Source organism: Hippocampus zosterae, chromosome 1 (assembly GCF_025434085.1).
Source record: "Hippocampus zosterae strain Florida chromosome 1, ASM2543408v3, whole genome shotgun sequence".
NCBI lineage: Eukaryota > Metazoa > Chordata > Actinopteri > Syngnathiformes > Syngnathidae > Hippocampus > Hippocampus zosterae.
The window spans coordinates 21,011,864-21,039,686 of NC_067451.1; the positions used below are offsets into that span (position 1 = coordinate 21,011,864).

Consider the following 27,823-nt stretch of genomic DNA (forward strand, 5'->3'; position numbering starts at 1 on the left):
ATATATCCACCGCACCAGAGGAAAGCAATAAGCAACAGAAGGTGCCAATCAATTGTCATGCTCTTGCAGGCAAACTCATGATGGACACACCCTACCTTAATAAATACCCCGTTTGGTCGTTGGAACTCCAGTCTGACCATTCTTGTTTTTACAAATCTAACATTTGTTATTTATTTATTTATTTGCAAGACCCACAGTGCAAAATTATTATTTTTTCTATATGGGCTCCATCTTGTACACATCAACATTGTCACCAAATCTGACAGTTTTTTTCTTTTTTTCCACAGATCATACAATGCTATTTTTTCAGTTTTAACAGATCATGAGGTTTTGTTTTTTTCTTTGTTTTATGCATTATTATGTCCTGTGCGATCCACCCAGTACCCTCCCATCATCGCCCTGATGCAGAGTGGATAACACTGACCTCTCGTGGTGAATATCTGCAAATGCCACTATTATACCTTGATTCACGTATGTGTTTGTGTTCTCCAAAAGCTAGGCATCCACAATATTTGTTACATCGGGCGTTGAACGTTGTATTATTATCGATAAATCAATGCTGTATGTGTACATTTATTTATTCTAAAAAATCCTATCTGCACACCCCTCGCCACGATTGCGTCATACGTCTGAATGTAGGCCAAATCAAGGTGCGCATGCCCAAGCGCTGCCGCATTTTGCAACGTGAAGCCCCTCCCTCACTCCCTCCACACTGCACCAATTCGAACAGGCTGGATCATTGCTGCTGACTTCCATTCGCACCCAAATTGGTGCGCGTCCGTGTGCATTGTGTGTATGCTGGAATATTAGATGACGGGTTGCGTCAGAGCACCAGCCAAACGCCCTTCGGGTAGCAGACAGCCGGTAGCCATGGCAACGCAGCTCTTTTTCGCAGGTCACTGCTGAAGGAAGAAAGATGGGGGAGGGATGCTGTGAATGCTGCAACCAAAGCACCGATTCCATTGAATGTCTACGCTGGTTTCACATCAAATCTTACATGATTACTGTGTATAACTATCAACAGCAATTTTAGATGAAACAATGGCCAGTGAGATCCCTGTTCAGGGAGATTCCAGCAAGTACAATAATTTGACATTGAGAGAGTGTATGTGTCCCTGTTTGCTTTGTTCTGCACAGTATAGGTCACTGGGGAAGAAGGACAGGAGTTTTTGACAAGCACTATACACCTGAATTGACCTACCTGGCAACATCACTGAGCCTTTCTGCTTAAATATATCAATAGGCCTTCTCATATAAGATCATCTTCCTGGAGACCTTGCAGGAGGCAACACTGAAGCAGGCAGTCATGACATTTGGACTGATTAGCTGCTTGGTCAGGACTAATAATGAAGTAATGCAAGTCATTCTCAGAAATGTGTCTTTTGATCCAATGCATCATGGTACCAACACAATGAATCTTGAAAGAGTGATATTATACTTACAACATACCAAACATTTAATTAGTTTCCATGTTTTTATTTTGTCTGCCATAAGATATGATCACATTACAAACACACAACTATTGTATCTCACAGTCAAAGCACCACTGTACAAATGCACTTACTTGATGTATTTGCCTGTAAAACATTACACCTTTATACATGTAAGCTGTGCTAGTGTTTGACTGCACAATATCAATTTAATATTTACTGTAGTTGATGTGATTAGCACTGCAATGATGAGGACGACAGCATTATTGAAATTGCATTTCTAATAATTGTTTGCACTCCTGATTTGATGCGGTTATCTTCAGTCCAGAAGTGGGAAAAGGCCTTTTAATAATAAAATAATAAAAATAAATGTGGTACCTATGGTTCTCTGTAAAGACTTTCCGTATTGTATCGCAGGTCGAGTTGTCAGTAATACACTCGAGCACAGCTTTCATTTGTGTGACAAATACACAATTGCAGTACTGTAAATATTTTGTATATATTGTATCGTGTTACACTACGTCAAACAGTGCTGATGGTCGGCGACATCCACAATTTGTCTTCTTAAATGACAAAAGTAAACAATATGACATACAGTGTATCTACAAGGAGAGTCTTATCGTCTATGGTTGAGTAATTCATATTCAGAACCGTGATCAAAAGGAAAACACTGTACACAACTGTCCTGTTCCTCTTCTTTTTGCCCCACTTCTATTTTGTTCTGAGAGCACAATTGTTGATGACACAGAAAATGAGTTGTACACGCCCTAAAAATCTATGACCGATATTCCATGCAACACAAAAAAAAGTGAAAGCAGGTGAACACTGACAAAAGGCATCACTCTCCCGCATTTGTTAACCTAACAAGTCAAGTGCGTTACAGGAGATCGTTTTGCAGTAAGAGTTGATACCACATTACAGTTACAGTGGCCAATTTTTAACCCTTAGAATGTACAAGGGCAGAAGACACTTCAATCCGCTATAAGTTGCCATCATTTCCAACCAGTTTTGACGATAAGCAAGAAGGGGGTCAGTTTAACCACGAATATCTTGAGCACCGCTAATTGTAATCAATGTGCTAGTGCATTAGTTCTTGCCCAGAGTATCCTTAAATCCTCACGACAATAGGTTGATTAAGTCACCTGAATCATTCTGCACACTCATTCATCAGTCGCCTTTGCTCACAACATCATTTACAAAACCTGAAATTACTATTTATAAAATTCAGATTTAATTCCTACAAACCGCATGGTTTTTTTTGTGTTAAACATTGGATATACTGTGCCGTTTCCATTGCCATTAATACAGAAAATGCAAAAGACAAAATGGAGAAAAATTTTAAATACTGTACACATGATGGGCGATCATTTCGACAAAGCAAGAGTCTCCTTTTGGCATTTCCACTTTTCATTGCACACTCATATTGTCCCTTTTTTTGGGGCTTTTTGGACTATTCACACATTTCTTGGCAAATCACATTTCTTGTGACATATTTTTAGAGATGAAGCGTATTTGAAGCCACGCGGTCATACCGTACACATTGAAGAGTTTATCAAAAAGGCTTAAATTGGCTTTTCATGTGCTTAAAGAGTACAGATGGAGGGGATTACAAGGAGTGGGAGTTGTTTCCTCATTGACGCGGCAGCATTCAGTGGGTGTCAAGTATGAGGATCCGGGCTGAGCATGACGGGTATGAGCGTGATGTCAATTCAGGGTTCTCTCTTTTCCTCTTAGGTACTCCCATCTCGATTTGTCGGATATGCAGGTGGGGAGTTCTGGCCTTCATGTGGATCGAGTGCTCCTGGTTGTGGATGCCTGTCAATGAGACACAAAGATATAGTATTTAAAAAACTAGAGATAGCCACGTGACGCGTCAGGCTGACATGCATTCTAAGATTAAGATGGAGAGGCAGCAGGCCGAAGAAAGGGTTGGACAGATCCTTGAACGTACACGCTATCACTGAACACACCATGCTTGCGAAATATCACGAGGAGTGTGGTTGCTAGGAAACTGGGTGACGGGACTCATTTTCACATCCCCTGCACAAAATAATAGGTCAGACATTAAAAGTGTCAAACATTTGAGTCTGTTTACAGTTGTAACTAATGCAGTCTGACAGACATTTCATTATAGGAATATTATTTTAGAATGATTTGGAAAAAAAAACATAATCCTAACATGCATTTGTAACAATTTAAAGATGTTTTTAATGCGCAGTAAAGTCAGCAAGTACACTGAAAAAAATACAACCGCAACTCTGTTGTTTCTGCTCACATTTTCTACAAGCCAAACGTTGACAAAAACGGTGCATTGAATTTACTCAGTTTTATTTTGTCACGTCGTTGCACAAAATAAAATCATCTGGACCTGGTTTGAAGTCGAGCATACATCTACTTAAAAACGATCTGAAAACCCCCAACAATTGAGTAAACAAAAGGCCTGTTTTGCTCATATGTTCAAAAATCTGTCTCAATCTGTCCGGGTGAACATTTCTTCTTTGCTGAGAGGTGCTGATTAGACAGCAAACTTATTGCACAGGTGTGCCTTCGGATGCCCAAAATAATAAACCACTCTAAAATTTGCAGTTTTACTCAATTGTGAGCGGGGAGGGAGACTGGGGGTGGGCAGGCAGAAAATCAATCAGTGTCTGGCGTGACCACCGTTGCACAGGTGAGCCTTAGGCGACCCACAATTAAAGGTAATTCGAAAACAGATGAGCACCTAAGTGTTGCGTCGATAGTTGTGTTTGGTTTCTTATAATAGGTCAACAGGTGCATTTAAGGACTGGCTGCAGGTGAGACACCACTTTGTCCACATACTGCAGACTTTGAAGAATACTTCACATGTGGAGTAAATCCTCAAACTGAAAACAACGTGTCAGATAAGCCGGCACTACCTATCGTTATTGTGGCCAAGATAACGTCAAGTCCAGTCAACAGTATTTATAGAGCACTTTCAAACAGCCATCGCTGCATACAAAGTGCTGTACATGGAGCGATTTAACATACACAATAAACAGTAAGACGAAATGGTAATAAAGGCGGTAGAAAGCACCAAGCAGTAAAATCAAGAGCAAATGTAAGTCATGCTGAGTCGAACGCCAAAGAATACAAGTGGGTTTTGAGGAGGGCTTTAAAGATGGGCAGCGAGGAGGCTTGCCAAATGTTCAGTGGGAGGTCAATCCAGAGAGAGGGTCCAGCAACAGAAAAGGCTCGATCCCCTCTGAGCCTCAGTTTAGTTCTTGGTACCTCTAACAAAGACTGGTCCACAGACCTGAGGCGCCGGGCAGGTGTGTAGGGGCGGATGAGCTCAGAGAGGTAAGGTGGCGCGACATTATTTAGAGATTTGAAAACAAAGAGGAGGATCTTGAAAATAACTCTCAAATGAATGGGGAGCCAATGAAGGGATGCCAGAGTAGGAGTTATATGCTCCCTCTTACGAGTACAAGTCAAGAGGCGAGCAGCGGCATTCTGGACCAGCTGAAGGCGCTTAATGGAGGACTGGCTGACTCCAAAGTACAGGGCATTGCAGTAATCGAGCCGGGATGTGACAAAGGCATGGATTACTGTCTCAAAGTGTTCATGTGAGAGGAGAGGTTTTATTTTGGCCAGCTGTCTGAGGTGAAAGAAGCTGGATTTAACAACGGCACCAATTTGCCGATCGAGTGTGAAATCACTGTCCATTTTAAGGCCCAAGTTTGAGACCGTTGATTTCAAATAAGGAGACAGGGGGCCCTAGTCTACAGGATGGAATGTACAAGGGCCACTGGGACCAAACAATATCACCTCTGTCTTCTTTTCGTTGAATTTCAAGAAATTCAAAGAAAGAAAGGGGTCATTATTTAAGTGCACTTTATGGACGAAGAGCAAGACAAAAACGGTATTGTTCTTGCTTGTGTTTTTAGTTTTATGTTTTTTTTGTTTTTTTCTAGCATACACTTGGTTTGCTTTAAGTATGGTATTGATGTGATCACCCGCAGACAAAATGTGGACCTGAAGACGTGAGCATTGTGACTTTGGGGTATAAGAGGAATACAACAGAATTTTGAAACACCAACTGAGAAGAGTAACAACATAAAGGGAAACAAGACAGTTCAACCAGGAAACATTTTCAAAGCGCATCAGCTGAGAGTGAAACTCCTGCATACCTCCAAGTTGCAGGGTGGCCTTCCCTCATTTAGGGTACTTTAGAGTGGGAAGAAAAAGAAAGGGTGAGATGAGGTTATTACAGGGCTGATAAAAAGAAGTTGTTGTGAAAGTAGCCTGTGATGAGTGCTTCCATGCAGAGACAAGCTGAACAAAGTTGCCAGATTCAGCAACTGTGGCCCTGATTAATATAGACACGTGTACCATTAAAACACAAGTTTAACATGTTAAAATATGTTTGTAGAACATCTTACACTTACCTGGATAGAAAAAGGCAGAAAACAGTGTCATACATGAGAAGAAAACCTCCAAAACAGTTGTAATACATTTCATTTTGTGTAGTTTGTTTTATTTTTGTCTACTCTTGTTTAGTTTGGCGGGTGCTGCTTTATAAAACTCAGAGAAAACATTATTCATGAAATGAAGCCTCGTGGAAAACACATTTACGACAATCAAGGAATCTTTAACCCCACGATAATTTGTGGTGGTATTACAAAGAAAGACATCTGTGCAAGGTTTTGTTGATGTTGATCTTATATTTGTATTTTCACTCCTACACTTTTAGATGGGATACCTCTATTCGTACTTACCAGTTTTAACGTTAACAGTTGCTGAGAGTATTTGATATAGTGTTTGTTTAGGCATATTACAAGGCATGGAGAAAAACAAACACACTTTATCCATTCACACTTAGGGACCACATGCATGCACTTAGTCGCAAAAATATCTTCAAGGATAAAATAGTTTGCATGGATCAATGCGATGATGTACAGTATAAGCGAAATATACATAGGCCACAAATTGGGTGCTATAAGTAAAACTTTATTGATTATTCTACCGTGCAGCCTGCACTTAACATATTTAAAATTGGGATTTAACTGCGACACTTAAAAACATTGGGAAAATGCTGCACTGTGACTGCAGAATTGGATACTGCTCTTAAGTCTTCATCATTGCATTGCTATTGAAGTAGCAAATATGTTTTACCTGCAAGGTGGAAGGGGCCGAGCCACTAGTTTCAGACATGCCTGTGCTCCTGGGAATACTGGACACAATGTACCTTGAGCCCTTCGGCATGGGCTGCCTGACCACCAGTTTTCCTTTCCTGGTCTCTGCTAGGAACAGACTGTACCAGTAGGCGTCGTTGGACACCAGAGTGGAATCTGCGATGGTGGAGTTCCTCTCGCTGATCACGCTGTTCCTGCAGGGAGGAGCCGCTTTGCTGGGCTTGACCTTCTGGCACTTGAGCACGATGGTGACCAGGATGGTGATGAGCAGCAGGAAGGACACCGAGCCTAGACCGATGACCAAATACAGGTTGAGGTCCGAGAAGATGTCGTATTCCAGCGGTACCTCGGTCATGTCCGAGTAAGCCTTCACGGCCGTTTCCACCGTGGACAGCTTGATGGTGACCGTAGCGGAGAGAGCGGGCTCCCCGTTGTCCTTGGCAACAACCACCAGTCTCTGGTGACGAGAATCTTTGTAGCTGAACATCCTCATGGTGCGGATCTCCCCGTTGTACTGGTCCAGACTGAACAAAGAGGCGTCGGTCACCTGCAGGAACTGGTAGGTGACGCGAGAGTTGTGCACGGAATCCACGTCCAAGGCTATCACCTTGGCCACCAGGGAGCCTTTATCTGTGGATCTGGGGATCTTCTCCTCCACTACGGAGCCGTGCGCTCGCCACGGAGAGACGATAACCGGGGTGTTGTCATTCTGATCCACGATGATGATGTGGACGGTCACGTTGCTGCTGAGCGGAGGAGAACCAGAGTCTCTGGCCTCGATGTGGAAGAGGAAGTCCTTCTCCATCTCATAGTCAAAAGTCTTGAGTGCGTAAAGGTTGCCGTTCTCTGGATTGATGGAGAAGAGCATGGACATGGAGGTGTTGGCTATCTCCTTCTCCAAGATGAAGTACACTAGGTACTGGTTCTCATGGAGGTCGGGGTCAAAGGCACTGAGGGAGCTGAGCAAGGCGCCAGGGGCGTTATTCTCCATCACACGTATGGTATAAAAGGACTGAGGGAAGTGTGGCGCATTATCATTTACATCCAGCAGATGCAAAGTCATGGTTTCATTGTCACTTAAAGGAGGGGAGCCCCTGTCGGTGACGGTGAAGGTGATGTCATATTCTGGAACCTTCTCACGGTCTAATGGCTCCGAAACAACTAATTTATATAAGCTATCGGGCGACTCCCTCAATTTAAATGGCATGTTATTTGGAATGTGAAGATCCACCACTCCATTATTGCCGGAGTCCTTATCACTCACACTCACAACTGCTATCACAGTGTCTACAGGTATGTTTTCTTTAATCGGGCTTTGAAAGGACTTGATGGAAATTTCTGGGTGGTTGTCATTCATATCTGTCACCTGTATCGTCACCTTACATTGGCCAGATAACGGGTTGAGCCCCTTATCGCTTGCGATAACTTCCATTTCATAATATTTCAAATCTTCATAATTAATCATCTCCTTCACTCTGATTTCTCCATTTTCTTGATTTAAAGTAAACACATGCTGTGTTCTTTCTGACGTGTATAAACTATAAGAATAGAGCACATCCGAATTGGAGCCTTCATCTAAATCAGTGGCATTTAATTGAATCACCAGACTGCCAATAGGGGAGTTCTCCATCACTTCTACAAAGTATTTGTCTTTGTCAAATAAAGGGACGTTGTCATTGACGTCCAGGACTCGAACAATGATGCTGGCCGTGCCCGTGCGTGTGGGAACGCCACCATCCACTGCAGTGAGGATAAGATGATGAACAGCCTGCTGCTCTCTGTCCAGCACCTTTGTAAGAATTAAATCTGCAAATTTGGTGCCGTCTCTCCCAGTCTGAATTTCGATATTAAAATGTTGGCTCGAGCTCAGGTGGTAATTTTGCACAGAATTGGCCCCAACATCGGGGTCCACTGCATTATTCAGGGAGAACCTCTCTCCAACCGGGCTGGATTCGGAAATGTCCAAATGCATGGTCCCTCTTCGAAAATGAGGAGCGTTATCATTAATATCCGTGACTTCCACTTCAATGTTAAACATGCGAATGGGATTTTCAATCGTTGCGTCCAATTTCAGAGAGCAATACGCAGTTGTTTTGAAGGTGCACAGCAATTCTCTGTCTATTCTCTCCAAAATAAAGAGCTCTCCCGTGTCTTTGTTGATGTCTAGATATTTTTTATTTGCTGCACCATCGATGCGCATTTTCCTCTTGTTGAGCGTCTGCACTTCTAAACCCAAATCGGCCGCCAAATTAGCAACGACTGAACCTTCCTCCATCTCTTCAGGAATCGAGTAGTGAGTGACAGACGACATCGGGTCGACCAACGTGCATAAAAAGAGAAGAATGACAAGTGGCCGCGTCTCGACTAACTTACTGCCGCCGTGCGTCATATTGATGTTGAGTCCTTTAAGCGCAACAAAATGTATGAAGAGTCGCTCCCCTACTCAACGAAGAAGCACATCGAGACCGTTAATACTGTACCACCGTTTCCCTTCCTCGTGAGCATGGTGACGTCAGTGTTAAAACGTCCGTCTCCTTGTTCTCCTCCAATTAGAATTTGCGATACCGGTGACATCACCGGTGTGAGAGAGTTGTTGGACAGCAGCGACGAAACTCGTTTTCAAGAGTCCTGACAGCACCTTAAAACAACGGCCACGAGTCCTGATTGCATTGCATAACGAAATCACGTCAAATGTTTTCAGAGCCACCCCGTTACATATCTTAATTAATGAATAAACTTCAGCACAGTCAGTGTTTACATCGGAAAGAATAACATAAGGTACCGATAACTATTTGCAAAACGTTTGAAAAATTATGCTTGTTCTAATTAAATCATCAAACTTTGTTTTATCGTCAACTTCAAACTATACTTGAGCTGTTTGTTGTGTTGGGGTAATAATTCCAATGCACAAAACTAACGTGAGATATGTCATATACGTAAAATGTAATTTTTAAAAAGCAAGACTTATTCAGAAAAAAAACCCCTTCACACTTTTCAGTGTATACAGACAACTTTAGGGTATATTACAAGTGGGCCTAGTGGTTGTAAATAATATGGACACAGCTACTGTGGGGTATTTTCATTCCACTGACTAAATTCCCGTAACATCTCTTGAGAAGTTATTTTCTCTCTCTGGCTGTGAATCATCCATCTCTCCGGCACACTTTTATTTGTAAATCAACTCTCTAGGAAAAGACCATCTGAGTTAGATTTCCGCCTGTGTACTAATAGTTCCCATATTAGGCCATATCCGAAAGATGAAATGCACTATAAACTTGAATATGCAAGTGTATGAAATGTGTTATATTTAAAGAATTCAGGCGTGCTAGGCCAAGCATGCTAATGTGTTTGAATCAAATGGTAATCCTCATTTAAGTGAAAGACTCCAACGTGCCATCAAAAGAGTGAGAATACTGTAAAGTTTTGGCAAGCCGAGAGCAGAAGTAGACATTATTCCATTGTTCATGGAATTGTTTGAAGGGGAATTGGTTGTAAATCTCACCTCAATGTGAAAACAACAGCACAAGCATTGTGAATTATTTGCAATTTAAAAAAAATGAGTGCACAAAGAGTACAATTAATAAAGCTCCAGTTGTGTGAGTGACAAAGTGGTCAGGGTGCCAAACCCACACAACATTCTACTTAATGATACTGGAATTCCGTTTGTTGTTTGCTTTGTTTTGCAACAATGCAAACATGCAACATCAGGATAATGCTGATAGTTTGTAAAAAATATGCTTTGTGTTTTTCCTCATGTTTTATAACCACTACTAATCTGTTAGTCAAGCAATCAGTGTTTATACAGCAGAATAGTGAATCTCAACCAAGGTGCCTTGTGGTAATGATCCAATATTTTACTTAATTTGTCCCAAAACTATTATGTGTTAATTATAGACATAGCTTTTGGGTTTTTTTAACGAAGCCGGGGACGAGAGTAACGGGTAGAATAATAGGTAAATGCTCCTCCATGGGACTGAGAAGTTACAAAACCTGTTGATCCACCTGCTGCCATTCACAAAACAAAACAAGACGCGGTTTCCCTGCAGGCATGTCAGTTTTGAGATGGCCAAATTTCATACTAAATCCATGGTCTTTTGCTTAAATTCTTTTTTTTCCGTTTCCCATACTTTTTACGTTTTTGTAAGGAGGTGTGACGTGATTTTTCGAATGGATGTCTTGTCGCAAGAAAAGGTTGGGAAGCACTGCTGTACAAGTTTGATTATTTTAAATCTTGAAGATGTAGATAAAATCGCTATTTCAACTATTGTCACTTTTCAAGCTTTTTTTTTTTAATTCACTTTCACAATAACTTTCCCACTCATTTATATTTCCAATTTACATTTGTTTTCATTTCCATGTAATTAATAAACAAAATAAAACTCTACTTTAGTCCTTTTCCATAACACTTTCAAAACTTTAGATTGAGGCAGGATCTTGACAGAAAGAAATAAGGACATTTATCAGTGCCAGAGGATTGTGTGATTTACCCTGAAATGTATTTAAATTGATGGGTACTGTATTTAGCTCAGTATTAAATGACATTAAGAATACATTTTAAAAAGTTATCATTTGAAAGGAAGACACTACTGTCTTGGTTACGTACTGGAAGTGCACTTCATATATAATCACTGGGGTTTTTAGATCATTGCAAATGTTGGACAAACGTGTCATGATACCTGCAAGGTGGAAGGAGCCGAGCCGCTAGTTTCAGACATGCCTGTGCTCCTGGGAATACTGGACACAATGTACCTTGAGCCCTTCGGCATGGGCTGCCTGACCACCAGTTTTCCTTTCCTGGTCTCTGCTAGGAACAGACTGTACCAGTAGGCATCGTTGGACACCAGAGTGGAATCTGCGATGGTGGAGTTCCTCTCGCTGATCACGCTGTTCCTGCAGGGAGGAGCCGCTTTGCTGGGCTTGACCTTCTGACACTTGAGCACGATGGTGACCAGGATGGTGATGAGCAGCAGGAAGGACACCGAGCCTAGACCGATGACCAAATACAGGTTGAGGTCCGAGAAGATGTCGTATTCCAGAGGCACCTCGGTCATGTCCGAGTAGGCCTTCACGGCCGTTTCCACCGTGGACAGCTTGATGGTGACCGTAGCGGAGAGAGCGGGCTCCCCGTTGTCCTTGGCAACAACCACCAGTCTCTGGTGACGAGAATCTTTGTAGCTGAACATCCTCATGGTGCGGATCTCCCCGTTGTACTGGTCCAGACTGAACAAAGAGGCGTCGGTCACCTGCAGGAACTGGTAGGTGACGCGAGAGTTGTGCACGGAATCCACGTCCAAGGCTATCACCTTGGCCACCAGGGAGCCTTTATCCGTGGATCTGGGGATCTTCTCCTCCACCACGGAGCCGTGCGCTCGCCACGGAGAGACGATAACCGGGGTGTTGTCATTCTGATCCACGATGATGATGTGGACGGTCACGTTGCTGCTGAGCGGAGGAGAACCAGAGTCTCTGGCCTCGATGTGGAAGAGGAAGTCCTTCTCCATCTCATAGTCAAAAGTCTTTAGTGCGTAAAGATTGCCGTTCTCTGGATTGATGGAGAAGAGCATGGACATGGAGGTGTTGGCTATCTCCTTCTCCAGGATGAAGTACACTAGGTACTGGTTCTCATGGAGGTCGGGGTCAAAGGCACTGAGGGAGCTCAGCAAGGCGCCAGGGGCGTTATTCTCCATCACACGTATGGTATAAAAGGACTGAGGGAAGTGTGGCGCATTATCATTTACATCCAGCAGATGCAAAGTCATGGTTTCGTTGTCACTTAAAGGAGGGGAGCCTCTGTCTGTGACGGTGAAGGTGATGTCGTATTCTGGAACCTTCTCACGGTCTAATGGCTCCGAAACAACTAATTTATATAAGCTATCGGGCGACTCCCTCAATTTAAAAGGCATGTTGTTTGGAATGCGAAGATCCACCACTCCATTATTGCCGGAGTCCTTATCACTCACACTCACAACTGCTATCACGGTGTCGACATCAATGTTTTCGCTGACTGGACTTTGAAAAGATTTAATGGATATTTCTGGGTGGTTGTCATTCATGTCCTCAATTTGAATTTTGATCGTACATTGGCCTGACAAACTATTGACGCCTCTGTCTGCTGCTATCACTTCCATATCATAAATCTTAAAATCTTCATAGTTAAGCATTCCTTTCACAGTGATCTCACCAGTAGATGGATTTAAATAAAATGTTTCTCGTGCTTTCTCTGGTGTATATAAACTATATGAGTATGTTAAATCAGAATTTGAGCCCTCATCTAAATCAGTCGCATTTAAATCAATAACAAGGCTTCCAATAGGGGAATTTTCCATGATTTTAACACTGTAAATAGTATTATCAAAGAGAGGGGCGTTGTCATTATTGTCTAAAACATGAACAATAATTCTCGCTGTGCCAGAACGCGGAGGTGCGCCGCCATCTACTGCCGTTAATATTAAATTGTGCACAGACTGCTCCTCTCGGTCCAAAACCTTCTTCAATATCAAATCTGCGAGTTTTGTTCCCTCCCTCCCCGTCTGAACCTCAATGTTAAAATGTTCACTTTCACTCAGATGATATGTTTTCACTGTGTTGCTGCCTACATCCGGATCGACTGCATTGCTAAGAGAGAATCTCTCCCCTTTTGGTGTCGATTCAGATACATCCAAATGAAAGGCGTCTCTCCGAAATTGAGGGGCGTTGTCGTTCATATCCATTATTTCGACCTCAATGTTAAAAATTCTTAACGGGTTCTCCATGATCACCTCAAGTCTCAGATAACATGAGTCTGGCGACTTTGTTGGGCAGATGTGTTCCCTGTCGATCTTCTCAACGATATACAGCTCTCCGGTGTCTTTGTTGACGTCCAGATATTTTTTGTTTGAAATAATGTCCAAACGCATCTTCCGCCGATTTAGTATTTTGACATCCAATCCCAGGTCGGTGGCAAGGTTAGCAACAACTGATCCCTCCTTCATTTCCTCGGGTATGGAATAATGGGTCACGGAGTTGGATATTTGAGTAACGAAAGAGAGAAGAATAACAATGACGAACAGCGCGTACCTTTGCCGTGGCTGCACTACGACGCACATCATTGTTCTCTCGTGCGCTCACTGCACTTTGTCCCAGTGTTTGTTTGTCCAGGTCCGATTTCGCCGTAAAATAGTCCAGAATACGTTGTAGCAAATATATTCCAGATGATAATCGTCAGAAAAAAAATGACCGCATTGAGGAGAGTTGATTTCAGCACTGCCAAGTGGTCCAGTTTATTAAGAACCGCCCAATGACGAAATGACGAGAGTCATTGGGCGACGACGTGACGACGTGAACGTTTGGGCTCTCGTTGAAATACTAAAAACAGCGCCACCATAACCTACTGTTTTTTTTAATGTATTCTATATCACGACCCACGCTGAAATATTTTACGTTTTTAACTGTATAAAGTGACTATGTGAATCACCTATTTGTGTTTTTTTAATGTTGTTTCATTTTTCCCCATAATTCATTGTCAAATTGTACGTTCGATTTTATTTAGATAAAGCACTTGGACTTGCCACCACTTATAAGGTCCTCCAGGAACACAAATGAGATGAGCTGAGAGTAACTGAGTCGTATAAAAAGAGACTTTTTGAAACCAAATTAGGACAGATGTGAACGTGATAAAGATGAGGTTTATCACCAAAAGACACAAATTAGCACAAAGAGATGAGTAAAAGGCTGAAACTCAATGTTGTGCCCTTGGGCTGCAAGGCAAAAGACCCCCCCCCCCTAATATTCTCCTCAAGCCAGAAAATACTATTGCATTGGTGTCATTTATATTCTGCGTCCTATTTTCACATATTTGATCCAGTAGTTTCACGTGGAAGTCAATGATCAAGTATGAGTCCCAAAAACATGTTTTTACTCGCCACTTGAGTAAGACAGTATGTTGAAGTGCCACAATAAACCGCATAATCCTTATAAAGTGTCAGTAAAATGCCACTGACCAAACATATGCGCTTGAAGAAATTATGTTTGTTTACCAATGTCAACATTTGCAGGGGACAAAAGTTAAAGATGAAGGCACTTCATTGACCTGTCTCAGAAATGAATCTGCTGCTCCATGTTCGAATTAAGACACTCCAAACTCATCCACTTTGATGCTTTGTATTTCAAGTGGAATTACATTAAACTATCACTTTACGCTATACAACTGTTTGCATGTTACTGTTATGAGTAGAGCTGATTGTTAACAGGCTTGCATAGGCTTAATCCCCGAGTTCCCCTTCAACCCTCACTTACAGTACATCTTTATGATTTTTGGAATGATTTGTGTCTGCTGTTGATGTACTGCTGTGCATCATGTCACGAGTAAAGTGAAAAGAATTCAATTTCAAGCATTGACAAACTGAATTTTTTTTCTGAAATTGGGGCATTATTAAAATGAACACAAACAGCTGTTTTTATTAAAAGTCCCATTTTGTGCAATGTAAAAACTGTACACGATCATCAAAACTTTGAGGGTCATTTTGAATTTGTTGATATTCGTACATGCATTTGAGAAGATTAGCTTACATCCTGTTACAGATTTTCGTTGCGTAGTAACCATGGAGTCATTTCAGAGTTACTGCCCAAATTAAATGGAGAGTCCACAAAATCTGCATAATTTAGACCAAGATGGTCAATAAACTACAAAAACATAGAATTAACTATTAATTTGTGGAATGCTGCTTTGCTGCAATCCAGCGAGCATACGTCCATATATGTCTCTGTCGTGAGGCTGAAAGGCTTCCGCAAAAGAAACAATAGAGCAGGGATCACCAACTCATGTCCTCGAGAGACCTTATCCTGCATGTTTTAGAAGTTTCCCTCCTCCAACACACCTGATTCAAATGGTCAAGATTATCATCAAGCTCTGCAGAAACCCGATCACAATCATGATCATTTCAATCAAGTGTGCTGAAGGAGAGAAATTTTGAAAACATGTAGGTTAAAAGCCCGCGAGGACTGGAGTGCCTGACCTCCGCATTGGAGGTTCCTCAATTATAGCTCCACAGTGGAGGTTCCTCAAGACCTAATCCACACTCCTTCATGCTCATTTCAAAGAATAGATATGCTCCTTAATATGGCAGCACAAGAACAAGTTTTACGGTGCTGTCACAGTATCGAGGAGCAGGGAGCAAGAAATGATGCAATTCAGAGACATGAGATCCACTCGAAGTCTCTGCTGCACACAGAAGCAAAGTTTTCAAAGTGACCATGGAATATTTAATGTCTTGGAAATTATTTGTACCCTTCTCTGAACTGCTATGTTTGAACAATGAAATTGGACACTGAAAGCTCTCTGCGAACCATGGATTATGCTCTAAGATATGGCTATAAATGTCAGAAAAAGCCAACAAGAACATCTGAACTAAAAATGAGAGCAGGTATGGACTGACTCGTATTTTATGTACGTGAAGCTCTACAAATCCTCTGACAAATCATATGCACTTGACTCATACCTGCAAGGTGGAAGGAGCCGAGCCGCTAGTTTCAGACATGCCTGTGCTCCTGGGAATACTGGACACAATGTACCTTGAGCCCTTCGGCATGGGCTGCCTGACCACCAGTTTTCCTTTCCTGGTCTCTGCTAGGAACAGACTGTACCAGTAGGCATCGTTGGACACCAGAGTGGAATCTGCGATGGTGGAGTTCCTCTCGCTGATCACGCTGTTCCTGCAGGGAGGAGCCGCTTTGCTGGGCTTGACCTTCTGGCACTTGAGCACGATGGTGACCAGGATGGTGATGAGCAGCAGGAAGGACACCGAGCCTAGACCGATGACCAAATACAGGTTGAGGTCCGAGAAGATGTCGTATTCCAGCGGTACCTCGGTCATGTCCGAGTAAGCCTTCACGGCCGTTTCCACCGTGGACAGCTTGATGGTGACCGTAGCGGAGAGAGCGGGCTCCCCGTTGTCCTTGGCAACAACCACCAGTCTCTGGTGACGAGAATCTTTGTAGCTGAACATCCTCATGGTGCGGATCTCCCCGTTGTACTGGTCCAGACTGAACAAAGAGGCGTCGGTCACCTGCAGGAACTGGTAGGTGACGCGAGAGTTGTGCACGGAATCCACGTCCAAGGCTATCACCTTGGCCACCAGGGAGCCTTTATCTGTGGATCTGGGGATCTTCTCCTCCACTACGGAGCCGTGCGCTCGCCAAGGAGAGACGATAACCGGGGTGTTGTCATTCTGATCCACGATGATGATGTGGACGGTCACGTTGCTGCTGAGCGGAGGAGAACCAGAGTCTCTGGCCTCGATGTGGAAGAGGAAGTCCTTCTCCATCTCATAGTCAAAAGTCTTTAGTGCGTAAAGATTGCCGTTCTCTGGATTGATGGAGAAGAGCATGGACATGGAGGTGTTGGCTATCTCCTTCTCCAGGATGAAGTACACTAGGTACTGGTTCTCATGGAGGTCGGGGTCAAAGGCACTGAGGGAGCTCAGCAAGGCGCCAGGGGCGTTATTCTCCATCACACGTATGGTATAAAAGGACTGAGGGAAGTGTGGCGCATTATCATTTACATCCAGTAGATGCAAAGTCATGGTTTCGTTGTCACTTAAAGGAGGGGCGCCTCTGTCTGTGACGGTGAAGGTGATGTCGTATTCTGGAATCTTCTCACGGTCTAATGGCTCCGAAACAACTAATTTATATAAGCTATCGGGCGACTCCCTCAATTTAAAAGGCATGTTGTTTGGAATGCGAAGATCCACCACTCCATTATTGCCGGAGTCCTTATCACTCACACTCAAAACTGCTATCACGGTGTCGACATCAATGTTTTCGCTGACTGGACTTTGAAAAGATTTAATGGATATTTCTGGGTGGTTGTCATTCATGTCCTCAATTTGAATTTTGATCGTACATTGTCCGGATAAACTATTGATGCCTCTGTCTGCTGCTATAACTTCCATATCATAAATCCTGAAATCTTCATAATTCAACATTCCTTTAACAGTGATCTCACCTGTCGAAGGATTCAAATTAAATGTTTCTCGTGTTTTCTCGGGTGTATACAAACTATATGAGTATGTTAAATCAGAATTTGAACCCTCATCCAAATCAGTCGCATTTAAATCAATAACAAGGCTTCCAATAGGGGAATTTTCCATGATTTTAACACTGTAAATAGTATTATCAAAGAGAGGGGCGTTGTCATTATTGTCTAAAACATGAACAATAATACTCGCTGTGCCAGAACGCGGAGGTGCGCCGCCATCTACTGCCGTTAATATTAAATTGTGCACAGCCTGCTCCTCTCGGTCTAAAACTTTATTCAAAATCAAATCCGCAATTTTCCTTCCTTCCCTCCCCGTCTGAACCTCAATTTTAAAATGTTCACTTTCACTGAGATGATATGTTTTCACTGTGTTGCTGCCTACATCCGGATCGACTGCATTGCTAAGAGAGAATCTCTCCCCTTTTGGTGTCGATTCAGATACATCCAAATGAAAGGCGTCTCTCCTAAATTGAGGGGCGTTGTCATTCATGTCCATTATTTCAACTTCGATGTTAAAAATTCTCAACGGGTTTTCCAGGATCATTTCTAGTCCGAGATAACAAGAACCTGGAGATTTTGTTGAGCAGATGTGTTCCCTGTCAATCTTCTCAACGATATACAGCTCCCCGGTGTCTTTGTTCACGTCCAGATATTTTTTGTTTGAAATAATGTCCAAACGCATCTTCCTTTTGTTCAGTGTTTCAACGTCCAGTCCGAGATCGCTGGCAAGGTTGGCAACCACGGATCCCTCCTTCATTTCCTCGGGTATGGAATAATGGGTCACGGAGGTGGATATTTGATTCACAGACCGGAGAAGAATAACAACAACGAACAGCACGTACCTTTGCTGTGACTGCGTAACTGTAGCGGAGCTCATTGTTCTCATGTGCGCTCACTGCACCCCAGTCTAGCTCCAAATGCGTGTTTTTTTCCAGTCCAACTTCGGCGCACAATATTGCCCAAAACGCGAATTTGCAAATTTACTCCAGATAATAATCGACAGAATAAATGACCGCATCGGCGGAGTATCGTTTCATCAATGCAAAGTGGCCCAGTTTGTTCAAGAACCACCCTATGACGAGATTCGATGATCACGACAGGAATGCGGTCTCATTTGAATATTATCACAAACAGCGCCACCATACGATTGTTTCGATCGTATCGCGACGCGCGCTGAATTATTTAAATGTATTGTTTCTGTATAAATTGATTAAATTAACGCTCCCGTCAAAATACATTTCCACCACGAGGGTCAGCTATACTACTCTCACATTCCTACCACGGTGGTAGTGTGGCAAGCAATACGATCAATTACCAAAAAACACTGAAAGACACGTAGGAATGTGGAAATGACTAAAATTAAGTGGGATGGCCTTGAGCGTGACACTAAACTCCCCTACACTTTTCTCAGACCAGAATATAGGCTACAAATTGATTTGGGGTTCCATACAAATTACTAAAAAACAAAAAACAAAAGAGGCTGTCGAATTGACATTGACATTGAAAAAGCACGGACATTGGGTGCACGCGTAAAAATCATGTTTCACGACAATAATATTGTTTTATTTTCGCCAACATTTATTATTTTAATGCGTGCAACCAGTGTCGCAATGCTTCGCCTCCCCATTGTAAATACAACAGACTCTTTCATTTACTGAGTTCTGTGATATGATTACAGGAGTTGAATTAGATCAATAATCAGGTTTGCATGCAGAAAAATCTAAAACTAGGTTCAGAATCAACGGTAAATTCATTTGAAAAAGTAAGAATGTATGATCATTTTCTTGGAGTGGTAATGGATACAAAATGACGCTGGAAGCCAAATAATGATTAAGGCATTATGTTAAGCCATCCCTGATAAAACTAAGCTGCTCCTGCCATTTATGAATTAGTGTCCGGCGATGTGGGGTAACAATTACAGAAAAAAAATCATCCACATTTTTTGTGACAAATTATTTAATTGAACTACAAAGAACCAACAATGCACAGTCTATCAATTTCAAGACTGTCAAATTGCGTGACTTAGTTGGATTTAAAATAGCACAGAGAGTGTACAACGTACAGAATGATTTACTTTGCCACAGTGCAAAGGCACTGTTTGAAATCAGAGAGAGTTGTTATGTTCTGCAACAGATATAAAAAAAAAATCAAGCACAAATCTAAAATAAAGATGTGTCTATGTTGGTCACTGTGAGAGTTCTTGATTTCTGAATATTGATGAAATCGGTTGCTAAATATGTGGTCATTTGCTTTGTTCAAAAATATATTGAAAAGTTTTCAGGAAAAAAAGTGCGTCAATCAGGTAGAATGCATTTTGAAAATGATGAAACATCTGCCTGAGTGATCTCGGTTGCTGTAATGAAATTGTGTCATGTTTTTCCATCCAACCATTATGCAAGTCGCTTACCCTCATGAGAGTTGCGGGCATGTTGGAGCCTTTCCCAGCCATCTTTGGACAGGAGGCGGTGTACACTGTGAACTTGTTGCTAGCCAATCGCAGGGCAAAGTTTGATTTAACAAAAACTTAACACTCACAATCACGCTTTTGGACAATTTAGAGTGCCCAATTAACCTTTCGTGCATGTTTTTGGAATGTGGGAGGAAACCAGAGTACCCAGAGAAAACCGACGCAGGCATGGGGGGAGAACGTGCAAACTCTACACAGGAAGCCCGGAGCGTGTAATCGAACGCTGCGTCTGTGCACTGTGAAACGGACATGCTAACCAGTTGATCGCTGGGCTGCCTTGTTTTGAGTGTTTTTTGAAATTTTGTTTGTTTTGGTGTTAGAAGAATCTATGAGCAAAATTGTATCATGTTTAAAGTTTCGGTTAATTTGGGCATGTCCGGACACGCTCAGCGCAGAGGTGTCGGCCGTTTGGGCGGAGGGCCTTTTTCTTGAGTAATCACGTCAAAGCAAGGGGGGCGAAGGCTAGATTCAATCACAGAGTGGGAATAAACAAATTGGGAACAAAGAGTTGTTGAATACCAAAAGACAGTTTGGGAACAGCTGTCGCGCCCAGGTGGACATTAGTCATCAGCAAAGTCTGTGACTTGTGTATTCGGGTAGATCAGATCACTACCGAAGGGCCGGACCGTTGGGCGCGGTATGCTAATCTCTAGGGGAGGGTCTTTCTTGTATTTTGCAATAAAAGTTCGAACCGGCGGAGAGGGAGCCGAGAGTGTGATCGCGGAGCAACAACCGTCGTTCGCTCTCAGAGGTCCGCTCCCGCCGATATTGAAGACAATTTTCCTGTGTGCCGAGTCGTTTCTTTAACTTTGTCCGAGAAAATCTCTGACATTTGGAGACCTGAAGGTTGTTTGAGTCGCGAAAGTGCTGTTTTTGTTTCTTTATAAATATTAACATATTTACAAGGTATACAAAGGTTTATATATACACATATACAGTACATATACGGGGTATGTATAATCGATCTCTCTCTCTCTCTCTCTCTCTCTCTCTCTCTCTCTCTCTCTCTCTCTCTCTCTCTCTCTCTCTCTCTCTCTCTACATATATGTTGAGCTTAATAACAAGATTAATGTACACATTTATATGTGGGCCTGTAATTCGGGTACATTTACATAGGCATATATAAACCTATTATTGTATTGTATCAATATATTCAATGTCATAATTATGTGGAGCAAAAGAAGCAAGAAGAGGTATGTTGGTTTTTATTAGATCATCCTCATTCTTTTTCAACACGTGCACTGTGAAGAAGGATGAAACATTTGATTGTTTTCTTTAGTTTTTTTTTTTAACTATTTTCTTTCTTCTTTTCTGTCCTTCTGATGGCTGTTCTTTCTGTTGATGTTTGTATGGTCAGATAAAGCAGTCATTCCATTTATCAATCTTGTAAATTATATGAGAACGATAATCTTGAAAAGGCTTGTTACTAAGACAGTATTGTGAGACTCTAAAATCAACCGAGAAATTCTGATTACATTTGAGTAAGTATGCCACTGAACAAACTTGAGTCGTACCTGCAAGGTAGAAGGAGCCGAGCCGCTAGTTTCAGACATGCCTGTGCTCCTGGGAATACTGGACACAATGTACCTTGAGCCCTTCGGCATGGGCTGCCTGACCACCAGTTTTCCTTTCCTGGTCTCTGCTAGGAACAGACTGTACCAGTAGGCATCGTTGGACACCAGAGTGGAATCTGCGATGGTGGAGTTCCTCTCGCTGATCACGCTGTTCCTGCAGGGAGGAGCCGCTTTGCTGGGCTTGACCTTCTGACACTTGAGCACGATGGTGACCAGGATGGTGATGAGCAGCAGGAAGGACACCGAGCCCAGACCGATGACCAAATACAGGTTGAGGTCCGAGAAGATGTCGTATTCCAGCGGTACCTCGGTCATGTCCGAGTAGGCCTTCACGGCCGTTTCCACCGTGGACAGCTTGATGGTGACCGTAGCGGAGAGAGCGGGCTCCCCGTTGTCCTTGGCAACAACAACCAGTCTCTGGTGACGAGAATCTTTGTAGCTGAACATCCTCATGGTGCGGATCTCCCCGTTGTACTGGTCCAGACTGAACAAAGAGGCGTCGGTCACCTGCAGGAACTGGTAGGTGACGCGCGAGTTGTGCACGGAATCCACGTCCAAGGCTATCACCTTGGCCACCAGGGAGCCTTTATCCGTGGATCTGGGGATCTTCTCCTCCACCACGGAGCCGTGCGCTCGCCACGGAGAGACGATAACCGGGGCGTTGTCATTCTGATCCACGATGATGATGTGGACGGTCACGTTGCTGCTGAGCGGAGGAGAACCAGAGTCTCTGGCCTCGATGTGGAAGAGGAAGTCCTTCTCCATCTCATAGTCAAAAGTCTTGAGTGCGTAAAGGTTGCCGTTCTCTGGATTGATGGAGAAGAGCATGGACATGGAGGTGTTGGCTATCTCCTTCTCCAGGATGAAGTACACTAGGTACTGGTTCTCATGGAGGTCGGGGTCAAAGGCACTGAGGGAGCTGAGCAAGGCGCCAGGGGCGTTATTCTCCATCACACGTATGGTATAAAAGGACTGAGGGAAGTGTGGCGCATTATCATTTACATCCAGCAGATGCAAAGTCATGGTTTCGTTGTCACTTAAAGGAGGGGAGCCTCTGTCTGTGACGGTGAAGGTGATGTCGTATTCTGGAACCTTCTCACGGTCTAATGGCTCAGAAACAACTAATTTATATAAGCTATCGGGCGACTGCCTCAATTTAAAAGGCATGTTGTTTGGAATGCGAAGATCCACCACTCCATTATTGCCGGAGTCCTTATCACTCACACTCAAAACTGCTATCACGGTGTCGACATCAATGTTTTCGCTGACTGGACTTTGAAAAGATTTAATGGATATTTCTGGGTGGTTGTCATTCATGTCCTCAATTTGAATTTTGATCGTACATTGGCCTGACAAACTATTGACGCCTCTGTCTGCTGCTATAACCTCCATATCATAAATCCTGAAATCTTCATAATTCAACATTCCTTTAACAGTGATCTCACCTGTAGAAGGATTCAAATTAAATGTTTGTTGTGTTTTCTCTGGTGTATACAAACTATATGAATATGATAGATCCGAATTTGAACCCTCATCCAAGTCAGTCGCATTTAAATCAATAACAAGGCTTCCAATGGGGGCATTTTCCATTATTTTCACACTGTAAATCGACTTGTCAAACAGAGGAGAATTATCATTCGTGTCTAATACTTGAACAATAATTTTGGCAGTCCCAGAACGTGCAGGTTTACCGCCATCGATTGCGTTTAGCATTAAATTGTGCACAGCATGTTCCTCTCGGTTTAATGTCTCTTTCAATATTAATTCAGCAAATTTGGACCCATCTCTTCCAGTCTGAACTTCTATGCCAAAATGCTGACTTTCACTCAGATGATATGTTTTTACTGTGTTACTTCCAACATCCGGATCGACTGCATTGCTGAGAGAGAATCTCTCTCCTTTGGGAGTTGATTCAGATATGTCCAGATGGATTACATTTCTCCTAAACTGAGGGGCGTTGTCGTTAATGTCCATGATTTCCACCTCGATGTTAAATATGCGCACAGGATTTTCCAAAATCACTTCCAATTTCAAATAACAGGAAGCAGATGATTTAGTTGGACAAAGGATTTCCCGGTCAATTTTCTCCACAATATAAAGCTCACCAGTCTCTTTTTTCACGTCCAGATATCGCTTATTTGCAATAATATCGAGCCGCATCTTCCTCTTGTTTAGCGTTTTTACATCCAAGCTCAGATCGTTGGCAATGTTGGCAACTACTGATCCTTCCTTCATTTCTTCAGGAATGGAATAATGTGTGACTGAAGCCGGTGCCCGGTGAACAAAGGAAAAAAACACAAAGAGCAGCACGTACCTCTTCAAAGAACACGCTTGTAAAACGGACCCCCTTGTTGTTTGCCGGTCCATTCTATTTTGGCTCGGACACAACTACTTGGAACCCAAATGATGATTTCACCTCGAACGATCTTGAGCTCCAATACTTTAATACGAGTTTCACCCTTCTAAACTGCGTGAAGAGAATTTGTTGGGCGTGATATCAGTGAACGACTGTGCGGTATTTTCCAATCTGCCCTGACAGCAACGCGTCACTGTCATGACGTCTGGGTGTTTTTTTTTTGGTCAAACAGCGCCTCCCTCTGTTTTCCCACCACTCAACATAGAGGAAGAGTCAGATAGGTTGGATAAAACTGTGTTTAGAATTCTCATTGTGAAAATACCCTGATAAAATTCCATATATATTTTAAAAAAATATTTGTTACTTTATTGACAACTGTGGCTGTAAATACATATCAGTTCATAAATTTGAACGCTTTTAAGTCAATGACTCATACCTGCAGAGTGGAAGGAGCGGAGCCGCTGGTCTCAGACATGCCTGTGCTCCTGGGAATACTGGACACAATGTACCTTGGGCCCTTCGGCATGGGCTGCCTGACCACCAGTTTTCCTTTCCTGGTCTCTGCTAGGAACAGACTGTACCAGTAGGCATCGTTGGACACCAGAGTGGAATCTGCGATGGTGGAGTTCCTCTCGCTGATCACGCTGTTCCTGCAGGGAGGAGCCGCTTTGCTGGGCTTGACCTTCTGACACTTGAGCACGATGGTGACCAGGATGGTGATGAGCAGCAGGAAGGACACCGAGCCCAGACCGATGACCAGATACAGGTTGAGGTCCGAGAAGATGTCGTATTCCAGCGGTACCTCGGTCATGTCCGAGTAGGCCTTCACGGCCGTTTCCACCGTGGACAGCTTGATGGTGACCGTAGCGGAGAGAGCGGGCTCCCCGTTGTCCTTGGCAACAACAACCAGTCTCTGGTGACGAGAATCTTTGTAGCTGAACATCCTCATGGTGCGGATCTCCCCGTTGTACTGGTCCAGACTGAACAAAGAGGCGTCGGTCACCTGCAGGAACTGGTAGGTGACGCGAGAGTTGTGCACGGAATCCACGTCCAAGGCTATCACCTTGGCCACCAGGGAGCCTTTATCTGTGGATCTGGGGATCTTCTCCTCCACTACGGAGCCGTGCGCTCGCCACGGAGAGACGATAACCGGGGTGTTGTCATTCTGATCCACGATGATGATGTGGACGGTCACGTTGCTGCTGAGCGGAGGAGAACCAGAGTCTCTGGCCTCGATGTGGAAGAGGAAGTCCTTCTCCATCTCATAGTCAAAAGTCTTGAGTGCGTAAAGGTTGCCGTTCTCTGGATTGATGGAGAAGAGCATGGACATAGAGGTGTTGGCTATCTCCTTCTCCAGGATGAAGTACACTAGGTACTGGTTCTCATGGAGGTCGGGGTCAAAGGCACTGAGGGAGCTGAGCAAGGCGCCAGGGGCGTTATTCTCCATCACACGTATGGTATAAAAGGACTGGGGGAAGTGTGGCGCATTATCATTTACATCCAGCAGATGCAAAGTCATGGTTTCGTTGTCACTTAAAGGAGGGGAGCCTCTGTCTGTGACGGTGAAGGTGATGTCGTATTCTGGAACCTTCTCACGGTCTAATGGCTCAGAAACAACTAATTTATATAAGCTATCGGGCGACTGCCTCAATTTAAAAGGCATGTTGTTTGGAATGCGAAGATCCACCACTCCATTATTGCCGGAGTCCTTATCACTCACACTCAAAACTGCTATCACGGTGTCGACATCAATGTTTTCGCTGACTGGACTTTGAAAAGATTTAATGGATATTTCTGGGTGGTTGTCATTCATGTCCTCAATTTGAATTTTGATCGTACATTGGCCTGACAAACTATTGACGCCTCTGTCTGCTGCTATAACCTCCATATCATAAATCTTAAAATCTTCATAGTTCAGCATTCCTTTCACAGTGATCTCACCAGTAGATGGGTTTAAATAAAATGTTTCTCGTGCTTTCTCTGGTGTATATAAACTATATGAGTATGTTAAATCAGAATTTGAGCCCTCATCCAAATCAGTTGCATTTAAATCAATAACAAGGCTTCCAATAGGAGAATTTTCCGTTATTTTGACACTGTATATAGATTTATCAAACAAAGGCGCATTGTCGTTGGTGTCTAAAACATGAACAATAATACTGACAGTGCCAGAACGCGGCGGTTTACCGCCATCTACTGCCGTTAGTATTAAAATGTGCATTGCCTGCTGCTCCCTGTCTAATGTCTTCTTCAATATTAAATCTGCAAATTTGGATCCATCTCGACCCGTCTGAACCTCAATATTAAAATGCTCGCTTTCACTCAAATGATACGTACTCACCGAATTGATCCCTACATCAGGATCGACTGCATTACTTAAAGAGAATCTCTCCCCTGCCGAAGTGGACTCGGATAAATCCAAATGAATGGCGTTTCGTCTGAACTGCGGGGCGTTGTCATTCATGTCTAGTATTTCTAACTCTATGTTAAAAATCCGCAGCGGGTTTTCCAGCGTCACCTCCAGTTTGAGATAGCACGATGATGTCCATTTAGTGGTGCAAATGTGTTCTCTGTCAATCTTCTCCGCAATATACAGTTCTCCCGTCTCTTTGTTCACATCCAAATATTTTTTGTTTGCGATGATGTCGACACGCAATTTTCTTCTAATCAGACTGGTGACGTCCACCCCGAGATCGTTCGCCAGGTTGGCAACAACGGATCCTTCTTTAAGCTCCTCGGGGATGGAATAATGTGTCACAGAAGCCAAAACGTGAGCCGTGGAAAGCAACACAATGAGATGCACGTACCTTTTGTGTGGTCTCATTGTCTCATACAAGTCCATTATTTCCAATTCACTGCACGCTGTACTGAAAGTGATCAAAATGGGCTTACTTTTACCGCAACATGTGAATCCAAACACAGTAAGAACTGGTTTAATCCGACAGAGTCAATAACGCGTGGCCGTTTCCCGTTTGGCTTTCAGCACTACGGAGCTGTCCCGTTTCTTCCCCTTCCCTCCTCTGGATGAAAGAGCGAGTTGCCCGCCGTTGTTGCATTTGGGACATTTGTCGGATGGCTCACAACAAATCGGACCGACAGCGCCACCAATTGTCTTTATTTATAATGTTTAACACGAAGCAGTTGTTAAATTAATCATTTTTACTGCATTAAAAATGTTCCATAAATTAATTAGGTTACAATTTCAGCGGGTCATTACTATTTTTTCTTTTCTTTTCTTTTCTTTTCTTTTCTCTCAGTCTTTTTTTTGAAAGAATCAACAGTTCCATGCTTACTCTTAAAATAAATTTTATATGCTGTGATTTATTGTTGCAACAATTGCATCACACTTGCATTTTTGGAGACGATGGATATTTTATATACTGTAATGATAACACTCATCCGAATAATACTACTACTATACTCATTCATTCATTCATTCATTCATTCATCTTCCGTACCGCTTGATCCTCACTAGGGTCACGGGGGGTGCTGGAGCCCATCCCAGCCGTCTCCGGGCAGTAGGTGGGGGACACCCTGAATCGGTTGCCAGCCAATCGCAGGGCACACAGAAACGAACAACCATCCACGCTCACACTCACACCTAGGGACAATTTAGAGTGTTCAATCAGCCTGCCACGCATGTTTTTTTTGGAATGTGGGAGGAAACCGGAGCACCCGGAGAAAACCCACGCAGGCCCGGGGAGAACATGCAAACTCCACACAGGGAGGCCGGAGCTGGAATCGAACCCGGTACCTCTGCACTGTGAAGCCGACGTGCTAACCACTGGACGACCGGGCCGCCTACTACTATACTAATCATGCTTATTAT

General features: G+C 43.2%; 4 protein-coding genes across 5 annotated transcripts; all 4 read right to left on the bottom strand.

The window, feature by feature from the left end:
- Positions 1 to 1,455: 1,455 nt before the first annotated feature.
- Positions 1,456 to 8,950, bottom strand: LOC127610451 (protocadherin alpha-C2-like). Its single transcript, XM_052080638.1, has 3 exons — positions 6,564 to 8,950; positions 5,579 to 5,615; positions 1,456 to 3,245 (listed from the first exon to the last, which is right to left on the bottom strand). The coding sequence occupies exons 1-2, from the start codon at positions 8,892 to 8,894 to the stop codon at positions 5,604 to 5,606; spliced, it is 2,343 nt and encodes a 780-aa protein (XP_051936598.1). The 5' UTR covers positions 8,895 to 8,950; the 3' UTR covers positions 1,456 to 3,245; positions 5,579 to 5,603.
- LOC127610383 (protocadherin alpha-C2-like) lies at positions 5,622 to 23,946 on the bottom strand. Of its 2 annotated transcripts, XM_052080531.1 has the most exons (3): positions 21,945 to 23,946; positions 11,260 to 11,625; positions 5,622 to 6,563 (listed from the first exon to the last, which is right to left on the bottom strand). In XM_052080531.1, the coding sequence occupies exons 1-3, from the start codon at positions 23,871 to 23,873 to the stop codon at positions 6,516 to 6,518; spliced, it is 2,343 nt and encodes a 780-aa protein (XP_051936491.1). In that variant the 5' UTR covers positions 23,874 to 23,946; the 3' UTR covers positions 5,622 to 6,515. The 2 variants fall into 2 exon arrangements, with proteins under 2 accessions (XP_051936491.1, XP_051936483.1); XM_052080523.1 differs by lacking the exon at positions 21,945 to 23,946 and having other exon boundaries at positions 11,260 to 15,776.
- LOC127610404 (protocadherin alpha-C2-like) lies at positions 16,054 to 21,938 on the bottom strand. The gene has a single exon (XM_052080555.1). It carries the CDS (start codon positions 18,481 to 18,483, stop codon positions 16,054 to 16,056), a length of 2,430 nt encoding a protein of 809 aa, XP_051936515.1. The 5' UTR covers positions 18,484 to 21,938.
- Positions 23,947 to 24,424: 478 nt separating the features above from the next.
- LOC127610438 (protocadherin alpha-C2-like) lies at positions 24,425 to 27,803 on the bottom strand. Its single transcript, XM_052080613.1, has one exon. It carries the CDS (start codon positions 26,834 to 26,836, stop codon positions 24,425 to 24,427), a length of 2,412 nt encoding a protein of 803 aa, XP_051936573.1. The 5' UTR covers positions 26,837 to 27,803.
- Positions 27,804 to 27,823: the final 20 nt, after the last annotated feature.

What these genes read in the sequence shown, in the direction of transcription:
- LOC127610451 (XM_052080638.1), bottom strand. Translation starts at nt 8,894, where the DNA reads ATGTCGTCTGTCACTCACTACTCGATTCCTGAAGAGATGGAGGAAGGT.
- LOC127610383 (XM_052080523.1), bottom strand. Translation starts at nt 13,671, where the DNA reads ATGATGTGCGTCGTAGTGCAGCCACGGCAAAGGTACGCGCTGTTCGTC. An exon ending in CGGCTCCTTCCACCTTGCAG is followed by an intron (nt 6,564 to 11,259) that starts GTATCATGACAC and finishes TCCACCTTGCAG; the next exon opens with GTAAAACATATTTGCTACTT.
- LOC127610404 (XM_052080555.1), bottom strand. Translation starts at nt 18,483, where the DNA reads ATGAGAACAATGAGCTCCGCTACAGTTACGCAGTCACAGCAAAGGTAC.
- LOC127610438 (XM_052080613.1), bottom strand. Translation starts at nt 26,836, where the DNA reads ATGGACTTGTATGAGACAATGAGACCACACAAAAGGTACGTGCATCTC.